General features: G+C 41.2%; 2 protein-coding genes and 1 long non-coding RNA gene across 6 annotated transcripts in view; 2 read left to right on the plus strand and 1 right to left on the minus strand.

Annotated features, from left to right (window-relative positions):
- The window catches only part of LOC138961988 (uncharacterized), a 125,629-nt gene extending 111,161 nt beyond the window's left edge, over positions 1-14,468 (plus strand). Inside the window, exon 2 of the long non-coding RNA XR_011454368.1 lies at positions 14,244-14,468. This is a non-coding gene — a long non-coding RNA (uncharacterized lncRNA). The remainder of the gene's footprint in view (positions 1-14,243) is intronic.
- LOC138961984 (uncharacterized) lies at positions 19-6,085 on the minus strand. 3 transcript variants are annotated; one of them, XM_070333670.1, is made up of 6 exons: positions 5,836-6,085; positions 5,560-5,584; positions 4,906-5,099; positions 3,749-3,901; positions 2,863-2,973; positions 19-2,324 (listed from the first exon to the last, which is right to left on the minus strand). In XM_070333670.1, exons 1-6 carry the CDS (start codon positions 5,842-5,844, stop codon positions 1,182-1,184), a joined length of 1,635 nt encoding a protein of 544 aa, XP_070189771.1. In that variant the 5' UTR covers positions 5,845-6,085; the 3' UTR covers positions 19-1,181. The 3 variants fall into 3 exon arrangements, with proteins under 3 accessions (XP_070189771.1, XP_070189770.1, XP_070189773.1); XM_070333669.1 differs by having other exon boundaries at positions 5,560-5,589; XM_070333672.1 differs by lacking the exon at positions 5,836-6,085 and adding an exon at positions 5,707-5,821 and having other exon boundaries at positions 5,560-5,589.
- LOC138961986 (GTPase IMAP family member 4-like) lies at positions 8,133-14,468 on the plus strand. Of its 2 annotated transcripts, none has more exons than XM_070333674.1 (6): positions 8,133-8,840; positions 9,334-9,373; positions 9,675-9,862; positions 10,337-10,489; positions 11,357-11,467; positions 12,421-14,468. In XM_070333674.1, exons 2-6 carry the CDS (start codon positions 9,349-9,351, stop codon positions 13,234-13,236), a joined length of 1,293 nt encoding a protein of 430 aa, XP_070189775.1. In that variant the 5' UTR covers positions 8,133-8,840; positions 9,334-9,348; the 3' UTR covers positions 13,237-14,468. The 2 variants fall into 2 exon arrangements, with proteins under 2 accessions (XP_070189775.1, XP_070189776.1); XM_070333675.1 differs by having other exon boundaries at positions 8,133-8,761.
- Positions 14,469-15,563: the final 1,095 nt, after the last annotated feature.

Here is a 15,563-nt window from a genome sequence, read left to right on the forward strand (position 1 = left end):
CACAAACGTTAACAATGAGACATGTTGTATGACTTTACTTATGTTACATTACTCAGCCTTAATACAAACGATGAAAACAGACAAAACACAAAACAAAACTGTCTAGTATTTTTGATGATGTTTTTTTGTTTACAAATTGGTAATATAAAAGAACATCGTTAAAATGAGTATACAAATATAATTATATGCTGTACACATAAACTTCAGCCTTTTGTCCAATACATTTTGTACTCTTTTGAAAATCACAGTGCGCTGCATTGTCTTGGTAAAAGATACATTTCTTCTCGTGAAAAAGATACATCAGCACAGATCTGTTCAGGCTTTAACACAAGATAAGTCTTCCCTACATAACTACTAAAATGGTCTGGCTGCTTTAAGTGAAAGGAAGAGATTTTTGGAGCTTTGTTGTCGCATTTTGACGAAAACTAACAAAATTAACTGAACAAATGACACAAAAAAATCTGCTCACAAAAGCCAACGGGCAGGTTGAAAAGATAAGGCGTATTTTTAGCTGGAAGGTTGCTCCTATCCTTTGTTAAAGCCCATACGAATCTTTGGTGTTCTACGGGATGTTTTTTTATTTTTTATTTTTTTTAGATATGTCTCCAATGATCAAGTCAAAGTTGTTAAGCTTATTCGTCTTGACCTTTTTGTCAGATCCTCTGTTCCACGAACCTGACTGTTCCTTTTGGAATGAGACATTCAGAAAATGTCTGTCCAAAGAACTTGGGGATTCTATAGCAAAGCAGTTACGTTCTTTTTGTGTGCACGATAACACAACGTTCTCTTTATCAATGTCACGACTCACATAGACGTATCGAGTTTCTCGACACTTGGCATTTCCCCAGGCACCTTCACTTTAAGATCTTGGCGTATTCTAGCGTAAAGTCTTCTTCAGCGAGATTTCAAGGAATTGCTCAAGCAAACTGACTTGAAATTGTGTTCAGCACAATCACAAGGCTTCTCCACTTTAAACTTAGTCCCCCCATCACCGATTTTTCTGCCCAGTGCATATCGATGTCTTCTCTAGAAAAATCACATGACGCTGCACTTGTCAAGGTTTTCGACCTTGCACCTGATCATTCTCTCTCGGATCGTTTGCCCCAGGGGTCTTGATGTCTTCTCCAGTCAAATAACACAAACTCTTCTTCACCAATGTCACACACAAAAAATCAACCAAATCACATGACGCTGCACTTGTCAAGCTTCTCGACCTTGAACTTGGCCATTCCCTCACGGATCTTCTGCCCCAGGGATTTTGAGGTCTTCTCCAGCTCTCTCTGCTGCTCCTGATTGAGGTCAGCTCCACCTCGGGCAATCTTGTGCTTCAGACGCTCTTCAACCATCCGCTGTTTCTGGCTGAACCTCATCCTGGGCCTGTCCGGAACCTCATACGCGATCCTGGTGTAGCCGTCATCTTCAACCTTGGGAGAAGCTGGAGAAAATCCGAAGCGTTGGAAGACGTCCTCAAGGTCGTTTTTCTGTCCAGGTGGTGATCTGAGGTGAGGTCTTGGAGGCTTCTCTGGAGGCGATCTGGAATCTTCAGAAATAGCCTGGAGGCCTGGTGATTCATCTTGGCCGACTGGAGTTCCGAGAGGTTTTCTTTGGGGTCTGCCTTGCGGCCTTGTTTGCTCCGGTAGTTGGCCGCCTGCCGGGCTCTCTCGGTCTTGCCGTTCCGGCTCTCTTCCGTCTCCTGTCTCTGGAAATCCTTCGACCGGTGTATCTCTATTCTTCGCCTGAGACGATAGCCCTGGTCTTCTTGCAGCACCTAGAGGAGCACGGTGGCTCTTAGCAGCGTCTTCGCGAGGTTTTCGTTGGAATTTTGAGGAGATTTCTTCTCGCGTAGGTTCTGGTGACTGGGCTTTTGATTCGAACTGCGCCCTCCTCTCTGCGACCTGCTTCTTCTCCTTCAAAACCATGACGCTCTGCGGCAAGGTGCTTGTCTGAGTATCCGTGCTTCCTTCCCATTCTGGCAAAGTCGGTTTATTTCTTGATTCTCCCTTCGCACCAAAGTCTCTTGCTCTCGGTTGTGGCTTGGATGGCTGGCCAGCGTGGTGGTCAAGGTGATTATACACGTTTTCTTGGCCAGTTTTGGTATCAGCTGCTGCTTTTGTCATCCTGATCATGGACTCGTTCAGCATGCAAGTGAGGTTGTGTTTGAAATAATCGCCTGCGTTCAGAACGACGACCTCTTGTACTTTGGCCAACAGCTGTTCCACTTGTTCCCTCTTCGTATCTTTGCTCAAAGTCTCTCTGTTGTCGAAGAGGACATAGCGGTTCCCTGCTTCTTCCAGAACCTTCCTCAGCTCTGTGCAGCGTGCGAGCTGGATAGCAAACACAAATGAATGGATGGATAAGTGAATTTGCTGATGGGTGAATGAATGGAAGAATGAATTGAATGCAATTAATGAATGCATGAACCAATGTATTAATGAATGAATGAATGAATGTATGAATGAATGAATGCATGAATCAATCAATCACTCGATACATCGACCAATCCATTAATCAATCAATCAACCAATCAATACAAAAAAGCAATCCATCACTTAATGACTCATTGAATCAATCAATACAAAAACTTTATGAACACGGATTATAAGATCTGTGAAATTAATAATGTCAATCGCAACCCAGACATAGAAGAACTCTGTACGCATGTCAGTATGTATGGCACCAAGTTTTGGAAATAATTTAACCTCTTGAGCAGGAAATTATGAGCGGTCTTGAAAGCAAACAATGAGCACTCACATTAGTTACAACCCAGGCTAGTTCTATTCACCAAAAACAGTAAGCAATCACACTTCCTACTGCCCACAGTTGTTCTGCTAAGATAACCCTCAAAACAGTGAATGTCTATACCTGGTTTTCAAAGCACTGCTTCTTGGCTTCAAGTGCGTCTCTCCTGGTCATGACAACTATAAGGTATTTCGTCATGTTCTCTCCGAAGATGTCCTTCAAGGCTTCGTAGACCTGCACATACAAATCCTCGAACTGTCAATCGTCTAGAATAACACATATTGATTTATTCCAAATAACCGCTGTTCTCAAAAACTACAGAGCACATCCGATTGTTTTCTCACAACCGTCTGTTCTGATGCATTTATTCGTTATTAAACAGAGTGTGGGACCACCCAGCAAAACGACACATAGATTGACGATCAGACTAAACGAATTGTTACTCCTAACCTTAATCCACGCAATTGTTAAACATTTTTGCAAAGCAAGACCCTGAACTGGTGAGAGAATTGTAAAAACACAAGAATGTCGCAAAATCATGGATTCTGAACAACAAAACAGCAATTATACAAGGCTTTTGTACACTAATTTATAGAAATAGGAATCATAGAAAGTGCATATCGTCTCACGCTTACTGCTCCCTATCCCATTTGTGACCCTCCACCACGGAATGAGTCGCATGTCACCTTTGCATGATTTTCATATTTTTACATTTTCCTAAAGAGTTTTTTATGCTCTATCCAGTGGTGAAAACCGTTTTAGAAAAGAGCGAAAACTGTTTGAGTTATAAGCCTGTGACTAAGATGACCCTCACACTGTTACCAGACACTCCCCGGACTTATATTGAGCCTAGCGCAGAACCGCGCGAGGTGACATGCGACTCATTTCGTGGTGGAGGGTCACATTTTATCTATGTATTATTGTGGCTTTAACTCCTGTGTGTACCTAACTGTTACTCTTATTTATTTATGTATTTTTGCTGGTAGATATGTTATGTAATTTTTCTCACCTTTAATTCGTCTTGTGTGAACCTTTGGTCACATGACAGACAGAGGATGATGGCGTGGGGACCCGGATGCATGGCCATCAACGATAGTGTGATTCTCTGCGAAATGACGTCATTTTTCACCTCTGTGTCGTGAAGTCCAGGGGTGTCCATCACCTGTGTATACAGAGGGGTAGATAGAAAATGTAAGCTTAATGACAAGCTTTCATGAAATTTCAAAAGCTAAAATAATGTTAAAATGCATGTATCCCCTTCTCGTGTAAACTGTTCGACTCGCCAACCTTGCCAAACTAGATCTCCCACAGCTTTTACGTGGGATAAGACTATATCTTTCCACTTGGGCACATAACAAACATGAATAGCTTCGGTGCTCTCTGTGCACATGTACACGTTTTTCGTGAATTGTATGGATTTTTTTTAAAAAGTCAATTCATTAATAAAACATTTAACACACCACTAAAAGAGCAGTCATGGTGTTGATTTTTGGCATTTCCAAGTGGAGGGATGGTCTTATCACACGTCAAAGCCTATATATGTAAGCGCAGTGCTTTAAAGATGTCCATGTGGGAATGTGTAAGTGGGCGTAGTCGAATGTCCATGTGTGAATGTGTAAGTGGAACGTATAAGAATGTGTAAGTGGAGCGTGGTCGAATGTCCATGTGTGAATGGGTAAGTTGAGCGTATAAGAATGTCCATGTGTGCGATGTGTAAGTGAGACATGGATGTGTTCATGACTGAATGCGTAAGCACAATGCAAGGAATGGCCAGAGAGGTATGTGGGAGGTGTGTTTATAACCTGCCCTGTTATATAGTGCTATATGTCTTATGTAAAACAATGTCCTGTTTGTATTATTGTTATGTACCACGCCTGAATTTCTCTATGAGATAATAAAGTATTCTTATTCTTATTCTTCTTATTCTTATCCAGATTTGAATTTTCTTGAATTTTCAAGAGAAGGATTGTACCTTTAAGTACTTTGCTTGCTCAGAGCTACGTCCTATTAGCACAACCCTCATATCCTTCTCATTACCGTTGCTTATGCATGGGATGATCTGCTGGTTAGAAAGGTCGTACTGCTCGAATAGATAACTATTTCAAGACTCATATCTATACGCTCGGTAAGCTTACTGACTGATACCTCAAAAGATCACTAATTTACCTGAATTTCAATTTCTCCCATCGTCGTGGATTGTAAATCTCCTTCCTTAGTGCCCGAGTTGATTCCAACTTGGGTTTTGAACGCCAGCCGTCCCAGAATGGTGTTTCCAGTGCTGCTTTTGCCATGTCCGGTTTTCCCGATCAGTATGATACGACACTGACCATCTTCAAACAGGCTTGGTTCCAGGACTGTGCCTGCAGGAGTTACGAACACATGTTCCGGTATTTTTGCCAAGCAGCTCACTATGCCCGGAGAATAGGCCTATGTACAAGTATGTCTGTTTACAACAACAAAAAACCGACTTATGTATCACCTATTTATATACATGTAAAGTTATTACGGCAATTACTATTCCTGCTGATCTCTCATAAAAAAAATATTTATGTCACCAGATCACCTCACCTCACACCTCACCTACGCCTGTGACCCCGTCTGGGGTATAGGCCGCCAATCAGCTCACCAGATCACATCAACAATAAGTTATCACCGAGTGTCGTATCTATTAAAATGATGTACTCCCTGAGTAAACCTGACTTTGAAAAAAAAATAATCGACCTCCGGCAAAAAAAAAGAACAAACAAAGTACAAAAACAATTTTTCTATATTGCATCATCCCAAAGTATAGAAAAAAAGAAGTATTTGAGCGCAACTTACCTGTTGGAGTGTCCATTTCAAATGGCTGTGCTGGTGAAAAAAAGAGAAGACAACTTGGTGTTAGACTATGTTATGTAGACACAATGTGTAGCAACTTAGTTCAGCAACAAACATTTCACGAACAAATAATCGTTGTGGTATCCTTACCTCGGATTAAAAGTGCAGATGCCACAAGGCATTTTCCTATCCAATATACACACCTGAATCATCACACAATCAAGTTTCTTACACACAATTAAGTATTCTAAAATCACCACCACACAAAATGCTACTCACCCAGTTCATACATTACTGCAATCTCCGTTTCTCGAAAAGCTAATTCCGAAAAATGAGCACAGCTGAATAAGGTCAGTAGGACACATACATGTACGCAACCGCGCGAGTCTGCACAGGCTTTCACAGCTATGCATCTGCCTGGATCCCCTATGGCGCGGTGGTAACACACCCGGGAGCTAAGTCGAGTCACCAGACAAGTTGTGCAGAGACCTCGACACTCAGCCTGCTGCACAGGGGTTGAGTGCGCGAGATCGGGTATACCTAGCTTTGTGGGATATCAACCGTTGAAAAAGACACCACCCTCCCCCCCCCCCCTCTCTCTCTATACTGCCTTAGGCCTACTCCCCTCTTTTCACCCGTTTTGCCCCCTCCCCCCGCACCCCCTTGTACAATTACGAACACACAACACACTGTCTGTCGATAAGGTTGTTTTTTCCACAAACACGCACGTACACGGCTGTCTGTCGATTTTTTTTCTCCGTCTCCGCTGTCACCGTTTTCATACCTGCACCGACCGAGACCTCGGGCATGACACTCCAACCCGCAGGGGCGGGGAGGGAGAGGGAGAGAGAGAGAGAGAGAGAGAGAGAGAGAGAGAGAGAGAGAGAGAGAGAGAGAGAGAGAGAGAGAGAGAGAAGAGAGAGAGAGAGGGAGAGAGAGAGAGAGAGAGAGAGAGAGAGAGAGAGAGAGAGAGAGACTTTGACGCTTTGAGAGTTTATTGTCCTCAGCTTTAAAAGCCCTTTAGACAAGGGGATACAATTTACAGAAGAAGTAAACATAACCATCTTTGCAAACACATCCACACACACACACACACACACACACACTCACACACCCATAGACCCACAAAACCACACGCACACACACACACACACACACACACACACACACACACACACACACTCTCTCTCTCTCTCCCTCCCTGTCTCTCTCTCTGCTACACACACAAACGCACACGCATTGAAGCTCGTCCGCACTCGCGTTCACACACGGATTCTTCCTCCCAGTTGCATAATCATCATACAATAATGTATTAAAACTCGTAAAAAGGTCTAAAAGCATCAAACACATCATTGAAACTTAAAACATTAAGAATGTTATGGGAACAGACCACCCATCTGTTGCTTACTTAATACTCTACAATGTACATTCTCTTTCTTCCATTTTTTTCTTCCTTATATCCAAAGCCATGGCAATAAAACATGCAAGTGATCTCATCACTCTCAAATCACTCGATGCCAGCAGTCGAAACACAGTGTTCATGTCGGGCTGAGGGGACGCACATTAAAAAAATGCAAACTTTTGTCTCAAACTCGCATAACATTTACACTTGAAGAGGAAGTGGACTTCATCTTCTGGTTCCTCTGTACACAATGGACATAAACAATTTTGTACTTGTTCATCAATTACAAACCACTGTTTATTGCTATATAAACCACATGTCCTCAGCCTGAATCTTGCAAAATTATCCCTTCTCCATCTATCCGTAATGCACAAATATTTCTCTGCTTGAAATGCATATTTGAAGGAATAAAACCACTTATACTTCACATTTTCTTCTATTTCAGAATGCCAATTCTGTTTATAACAACAAAGAAGCCTGTCCTTAAATTGTCTTAAAAAATGCCTCTCCATTCCGACTCCTTGACTTAACCATACGAAGCCAAATTCCTTCTCAACCAATACTTTCTTCACCTTTGTTGTCCAATTCTCTCTACCTGCCTCAGACTGTGCCAATAACATTTCGTAAGCCTGCCTGCTAAGACGTGTCATGGGCAACCTGGTCAACTTAATCCAATACTTTATACACTTCACTGTTGTTCTAATAAACAGCGGGTAGCCACCAGTTTCTCCATAAACCATTTTGTTCGAAAAATGTAATGGCACATTTAAAAAGCGTTTTATTGCAAAGGTGTGGACCTTTTCTATTGACTGAGCTTCATCTAAACCCCACACTTCTGCTGCATATGTCAATATAGGCTCGATCTGTGTGTCGAACATTTTCCAAAATAAACATGGATCTGCTGTGTTCAACTTCCGCAAGGTCTTCTGTATCGCCATGACACGAGAGAGAGAGAGAGAGAGAGAGAGAGAGAGAGAGAGAGAGAGAGAGAGAGAGAGAGAGAGAGAGAGAGAGAGAGAGAGAGAGAGACACACACACACACACACACAAACAAAGAACGGACACGGACAGACAGTACTTCAACTCATTTTTACATCAAGCCTTCGCTGCATAAACTCAGACAAAAAAGAGGGAAAAAGGTCAACTGTGTGGAAAGTGTGTGTAGACAGTAATGCACTTTGTGTTCGTTGTACAAGAACAAGCAAACAGACAAAGAAAGAGAGGGGGAATAGAATAATAAAAGGGACGGAAAGAAAGAAAAATCCCACAAACAAACGAGCAGAGCTCTTGCAAAATAATTGTGTTGACTATCGTCACACAACACGTAGTCGTATCTTTTGGATCCGTCTTGCCGAAAATGTCATTGTAATTTGTGTGGCTTAGAGTGAAACATAGCAATGGATTTATTTTGCAGTTGTTACTGAGAGTTGCTTGAAACTTGACTGCCACTACATGGGTTCGGTTGACTGATTATATAGCCTGTGCACGAATAATGCAGGGTCTTTTTAAGTGCTGAGAATTTACCCCTTGCTGTCGCTATTCAGCGCAAGTCTATTTGCAACACAAAAACGCATGGGTTTTACCATAATATTTATTGGGTCAGCTTAGGCCTTTTCGACCAAGCCAACTGTCGACTGTCACGGCGTTTTCAGTCCACATTGTATTGGACTTGCTATTCCTAAGTTAGAAAGAGAATGTTGGCATTTACTTCGGAGAGGGGCGTATCGATCTATGTGCTTGAAAAGGATCAATATTTCTCCGGAACAGGTTTTCTTTCTGAGAAAATGCGGTGACGTTTTTAAGGTAAATCGGCTGAACTGTTCACTGTACCGAAACCATTGAAATGCAAAACTGTGCCGTTGCCTTAAGCTGTACTGAAAAGGTAAGATTTATATGTGGTTTTAGCCTTTTCCTCAGGAGCGTTAAATAGGTTTTTGCTTAAAATCTATTTTGCAACTAATTGCTCAGCCGGATTTATGTTTTCACTTGTGTGTATAACCCAGTTCAATTCTTCATATACAGCCATAGGGTATCGTTGTTTAACGATTCAAATGCGAATTAACTGCATTCCAACGTTTACTCTCCGAACGCAATCATTTTATTTAGACCGTATTTCAACATCATGCAGATGACATTAACATGATTTACCATTTCATGATATTTGTACGTTGTTCTCATGTTTGGCCATTTCAGTGATTAGTGATGAATTTATTATCGGAAGTTAGTATTTGACAAGCTGATCTGATCGTAAATCAAATGCGGATTATATTTGACAATAAAACAAACCTTATTCTGCTAGACTGGGATAGGCCGGGACAACAGGAACAACAGGATCAATGTCACTAAAACTGAACAAAATATTTGTTTTATTTCAGCTGTGAGTCTTCAGAATGGCAACACAAACATCACAAACAGGTAGGAAGAACCGCCTCTTTCGCATTTCTCGACTTCACGCATTAAATATCCATAATATTCCATGCTAATAACACTTTGAATTCATGTGTGAGTTTACCAAGAACAAGCAAAACCATTGGTTATTGAAAAGTTCATAATTCAACATTAGACGTATGAAAAGGAATTGCAATAGACAAACAAGAAAATAAAAAGCAAAGGAACAATTTATTTTTGTCTTGCATTTTTGTTTACTTATCAAACTCTGTGTGTGTGTGTGTGTGTGTGTGTGTGTGTGTGTGTGTGTGTGTGTGTGTGTCTGTAGTTTTGCAGCCTGCACTTTTCAACGATGGCCAGTGCCGTCTGATGCTCATTGGGAAAACCGGAAATGGCAAAAGCAGCACCGGAAACAGCATCCTGGGACGTCCAGCTTTTGAAGAACATTTCGGAATGAACTCAGGCACACGAGAAGGAGATTTGCAATCTGTAACGATGGGGGACATTGACATTCAGGTGAACCTCAAACACTGTGATTATTCCTTTGAGCTCCTTTCAGTTCCTTTCACGATTCTTCCGGTTATGTTAATGAAAAATGAAGATGGGAAATGTGTATTTATGTCTTTTGCTGTTAGAACGATGGGGCATAATTATGTATGTATTCATGAATTTGCTTGAAGCAATAGATGAAATACAGCGATGGAGCAGTTTAGTTTTCTGGACTTATAAGCCTCTTGTATGCAGTTCTTTCAAAACATCAAACGTTTGTAGCGGGTTAAACTCTGATATAAAACTCTGCAGCCTTAAGAATCTGTAAGTTTTGATTGATTTATTAATTTAGGCTTTCATTTATTAACTTATTTATTTACCTAAAACCACAAAGTATATAACATTTTATCTCAGATAATGGACATTATGTTTTTGATAGATTCCCTTTTAATTTAAATTTATGTATGTATATAAACCCAGAAACCCCTCACCTTTGTACAGGTGATGGATACCCCAGGTCTGTGCGACACAGAACTGGAAAATGACCTCATCGCAGTCAGGATCACAAGGTCACTGCTGGCCATGCATCCGGGTCCTCACGCCGTCATTCTCTGTCTGTCGTGCGACAGGCGCTTCACTGAAGAAGAATTTCAAGTTAGTAACCAGTTTATAATTCTTTTCGATAAACACTCATGAAAGGTGTCAAAAAGAAGTGCCCAAGAAGAAGAAACAAATCACCTTTGTGACACCTGTGCTTTTTCCCAGACTGAACTCTAGTCCAGCATTTGCTGATGATACGCCATAATAATGGCTCCTTTAAATAAGGCACAGATGTACAAACACTCAATATTTACGCTTGGTTTGGTCACTTTAGGTGGCCTCTTGTTTTCGGTGTTGACGGGATAAAAATGCCTTATCTTTCGCTCCACGCTTTAAAATAAAATGATAAGTTGTCAAGCATCCCGCTTTCATTCGTCATAAGCTCAAGGATGAAGGGTAAGTCCATGAATGAAAGAGTAAGGGGTCTATCTCGTATATATCCATTTGACATGAAAACACCTTTGATCTGGCCTTTTATCATTTTCTCAAAAAAAAACCTATGCAAAGTGTTTGTGTGTAAAATCTGTAAGTGTGAAGGCATTTCTTTACCCCCCCCCCTTTTTTTGTGCTAAATGTCACGTCCCTGCTTGAGTTGAAAACAGTATCAAACCAGCAAAAATGTTTGTTACTGGGTTTATTTCAGACTTTGAGTCAATTTAACTGTCACGTTTTGGAATAGATTTATTGCAGGTTCTGTTGATATCCAATTGTAATTACACATGTATTTATGTTTGTTTCTTTCGTTTTCGAATGAGCCGTTGGCGGCATTAACAAGTGCGCAATTAAAGCATAGCAATCTAAAGATAAACATGCTGGCACGTAAATCGAGCGTATTTTGAAGAAAAATACATTAAAATAAATGCAGTTATTGCCGTAACACACTGAACCGAAGAGAGCTAAAACTATCGCATTTTCCCACAGGTTTTTGAGGCTCTGAAGGACATGTTTGGAGATAAAATGACGTCACATCTGATTGTCGTCATGGTCAGGAGAGACCTGCTTGAAAAAGCAAATATCTGTTTTGAGGACCAGGTGAGTTAAAAGAAATATTTTGAATAAAGTGTTCGGTAAGACATTGTCGAGACTTGGTCCAAAAATAAAATACCTGGTTTTAGCACAAATATATGTATTGATCAATAAACAAACTGCGAATTCTGTACTGAATTAACAAACAAATCCGGAAGTTACGTTGCCTTTGGTTTATAGTCTTGTTGCTGTAGGTGTTGCTTTTATTGTGGTAGTTTTAGTTCTTGCTGTTGCCGTGGTCGTCTTAGTAGTTGTTGTTGTTTGTCAGTTAGGTGACTCAAATACGTTTCCTGGTGATTAACCAAATGATAAGGAAGGATAAGGATAAGGATAAGATTTTATATAGTCCATGAGGGTAACCTCACAGAAATTCGGGCTGCTTTCTCCCTGGGGAAAGCGAGCTGTAATACAGTATACGGCGCTACCCATTTTTTTTTCCTGCATGCGTGTATTCATGTTTCCAAGCCCTGAGACTTCATGCCGTGTGAGATGGAATTTTTTTTACACTTTATTCCAAGTCGCACGGGTATTTGGTGGACATTTTTATCTATGCCTATACAATTTTGCCAGGAAAGACCTTTTTGTCAATCGTGGGATCTTTAACGTGCACACCCCAATGTAGTGTACACGAAGGGACCTCGGTTTTTCGTCTCATCCGAAAGACTAGCACTTGAACCCACCACCTAGGTTAGGAAAGGGGGGAGAAAATTGCGGCCTGACCCAGGCCTGAACACGCAACCTCTCGCTTCCGAGCGCAAGTGCGTTACCACTCGGCCACCCAGTTCTGCATTTCTTTTGGCGACCACTGAGGCATTGCTACGTTTGGTTTCAGCTTCCTAATTTTATATTGATGTTTAAGGTTGTTCACTGTGGGTTAAACCAAATTACTGTGGTTGAAATTTCTTCCATTTGACTTAAATGATATTGCAAACAGAGACTTTTTTTCTGTCTTCCCACAGCTCAAAAGTTGCAGAGATCTGAAAAATGTCATGACGCAGGCCAGCAACCGTTACATCCTCTTCGACAACAGAGAAGAGCTGAGTGAAGAGAAGAAGAGGGACCAAGTAGATCAACTGATGTCCATGGTGCACCAGTTAGTTAAGGAAAACGATGGCTTTTTCAAACACAAACTGACAAACATGTTGAACGTGGCCATGACTGTGCTGAGAGCAGCAGAGGTGATGAAACGAAGACGGACAAAATCAAAACCCAAGCTGAAACCCAAACCCAAGCTGAAACCCAAACCAAAGCTGAAACCCAAACCCGAAGGAGCCACAAATGTGCAGGCTTCAGCTAAAAGCTTAGACCTGACTTCATCGACTGCAGCGAAAACGTTTACTGACACTCCCCCACCAAAACCACCACGAGCTTTTCCCATCGAAACCACGTATGCAACAGAAGATGAAGGGACAAGGAATGCCAGAGAATCCATAGAGAATATGCACCTCGAAGACAAAATTCTACAAGAATCTACAGAAGGAGGCGCAGCCCTGAAAGATCCTGGAACGTTTGTCTACGAGAGAGAAGCGAGTACTCAAGAAGAATCTACCGAACAAAGCGCGTCTTCGGCAGATCCTGTCTTTTCTATGGACGAGGTTACAGAACAGCGGATGGTGGAAGAGGACCTGAAGAGGATGCTGGCTCGAGGCACTGCAGACCTCAACGAAGAACAGCTGCAGGAGCTGCAGAGGGCTTCAGGGTCACTGGGAGAAAACTTCCAAGAAGGGCTGGCCAAACGTTCTATCAAGAAGCTTCGTCAGTGCAGTGTGATGTGACTGTTTAGAGCAAGACTCTAAATCCCTCGTGAAGATAATACAATAACCGATGATTCAGAAAAAGGTTAACTCCAGAAGAAACATTGTTTTTAAGGCTTTACCATTTTTTGGTGGTGGTTTGTGTGTGTGTGTGTGTGTGTGTGTGTGTGTGTGTGTGTGTGTGTGTGTGTGTGTGTGTGTGAGTGTGTGTGTGTGTTTGTGTGTGTGTTTGTGTGTGTGTGTGTGTGTGTGTGTGATCAAGATGCTTCATCAGTGCAGTGACTTTGCTGAAGAAGAAGACGTGTACATTTCGCAGGTGAAAGATCAACCAAGGGGTGGCCCACCAAAGTTATAAAGCTTCACAAATTACACACGTTGAAAAAAGCTTGGCATGGCTTTCCTTGATGATAACGTACTTGATTCATTCTGGTGGGTTAAAAAGGGAAAAAAGGAAAAATCAGGTGGTTTTTTTTCTCGAGAGTTTGGTGCATAGTAAATTTGCCAAAGAAGATTGCATGCACCCATTAGACATAACTGACAAAAGTTCTGAGAGGCCACATATAATCATGGTGTTAAAAGTGTACGTAGAAATAGTTGGTTTGTCTATAGATGTAAACAATCTCTATGTATTTCTATACAACACTTGTTTAAACACTTGTTTTAGTTGTGCACTTTTGTTTGCATTTTTAATTAACAATAATACAACTAAATAACTGGATAAAGTTCATAAGGATTGGCGCTTGTATATGCATGTTTTGATGTAATCCTGAGGTGAATGTTGGTAAAATAACTTGATGTGTGTGTCTGTATAGCGGGAAACAACGGCTAATACACATTACTGTTTTTCTTTTTCAGGTTGGTGTGCACACATTCTCATTTACTAGTACTCCTTACTTGACTTATAGTTTTCCAGAGCTCATGCAAGCAATCATTGCACAACTACTCATGCTAGTTGAAAGTTGTAGATAAGTGCAAAATGTGCTACATAACCAGCCAGTACAAACGTTCAGTGACACTTGACTGGAAAGGTTTACAATAAATTCACATCGTAGCATGCATAATATCACATGCGGCTAGATAAAAGGTGCAGCGCATAACGGTTTTTTTAACTCAATATCCAAGGGCAACTTTTAACTTTTTCGCTCCTTGATACAAGCATCGTGTGTTTCTTGAAATGTGCTGTCTATAGAGCTTTTCATGTTTAAAATGTAACTAAAATTACAAACTGTAAATAAATTGGTTCCCCAAATATACATGTAAAGTATTAGCGATTGTGCTTGATTGGTAGTAACCGGTTGTCCTTTGCATTCACATGTGCGCTTGTTCGCGCGAACACGCAGCCTGTATTCAAATACACTGAGTGATGCTTTCATGCATGGCACATAGAAATAATAGATTCTGATTATGGAGACGCACATACACACCGGAATGTGGACACACACACGCACACACACACACACACACACACACACACACATACACACACACACACACATACCCACACACATATACACACACACACACACACACACCCACACACACACACATGAACACGGCCAAACATTTGCTAAATGATATGCACTTGTTCTGATTATTGTGCCAATAGCTCGACCTTCGGTCTGATTTCATCGAGTTTATATTACATTTACATTATGTAATTGTCACATTTGCGCTGTTCACATTTATATGGGGCTAGAGAACAGGGCTGCGGGGCGGGGTGGGGTAGGCTTCATGAATAATAAAATAAAATTATCGTGCACATTGTACAATACAAAGTCTCTTTGGCAGTTTAGCAAGAATATTTATTGAGTAAACACCTACCTATATCTAACCTATTCGCCCCTTGACAGAATTGACTGACACCGTTTTGTGCAATGCCCTTGACCTCTGCACTCGAGACATTTATTGCAAGGTTAAGAGTTCTTTGAATTACCTTGTCATGGAAATTCTTCAGAACACTTGACTTGGTTTCTGTACAGCGTGTATATAGGTCAGCTGACAAGGGCATTGCGGATCGATTGGTTGTACTTGCTAAGGGGCATATCAAGGAAAAGGTAAGTGTGTATGATGATCTCAGAAAACAAGTTTAATGGCATTTTTTGTAACTGTAACTAGTCACCTTTCCAAAATATCGTTTGAAGGCACCTTAGACTTTTAGGGTACTTTTGTTCAGGATGGTGGCAAGCAGCATTGACTGTTGAAGTCAATGCCAAAAGATGTCTAAAAGTTTGGTGAAAACAGCTATGATGTTAAAATAATTCGTTTCATTGAAGGATATTTCCACCAGTTTATGTGATGGAACAACATCGCCCGACGATCAAATTGCCACGCCTTCCGCCCGTCCTCCC

This window comes from Littorina saxatilis, linkage group LG3, assembly GCF_037325665.1.
Source record: "Littorina saxatilis isolate snail1 linkage group LG3, US_GU_Lsax_2.0, whole genome shotgun sequence".
In the NCBI taxonomy this organism is placed as follows: Eukaryota; Metazoa; Mollusca; class Gastropoda; order Littorinimorpha; family Littorinidae; genus Littorina; species Littorina saxatilis.

Coding starts and splice junctions, on each gene's coding strand:
- LOC138961984 (XM_070333669.1), bottom strand. Junction 2,974..3,748: donor TCACACAAGACGAATTAAAG/GTGAGAAAAATT, acceptor TTGTATGTGCAG/GTCTACGAAGCCTTGAAGGA. Junction 2,325..2,862: donor AGCAGTGCTTTGAAAACCAG/GTATAGACATTC, acceptor TTTGCTATCCAG/CTCGCACGCTGCACAGAGCT.
- LOC138961986 (XM_070333674.1), top strand. CDS start 9,349: ATGGCAACACAAACATCACAAACAG. Junction 9,863..10,336: donor TGGGGGACATTGACATTCAG/GTGAACCTCAAA, acceptor ACCTTTGTACAG/GTGATGGATACCCCAGGTCT. Junction 10,490..11,356: donor TCACTGAAGAAGAATTTCAA/GTTAGTAACCAG, acceptor ATTTTCCCACAG/GTTTTTGAGGCTCTGAAGGA.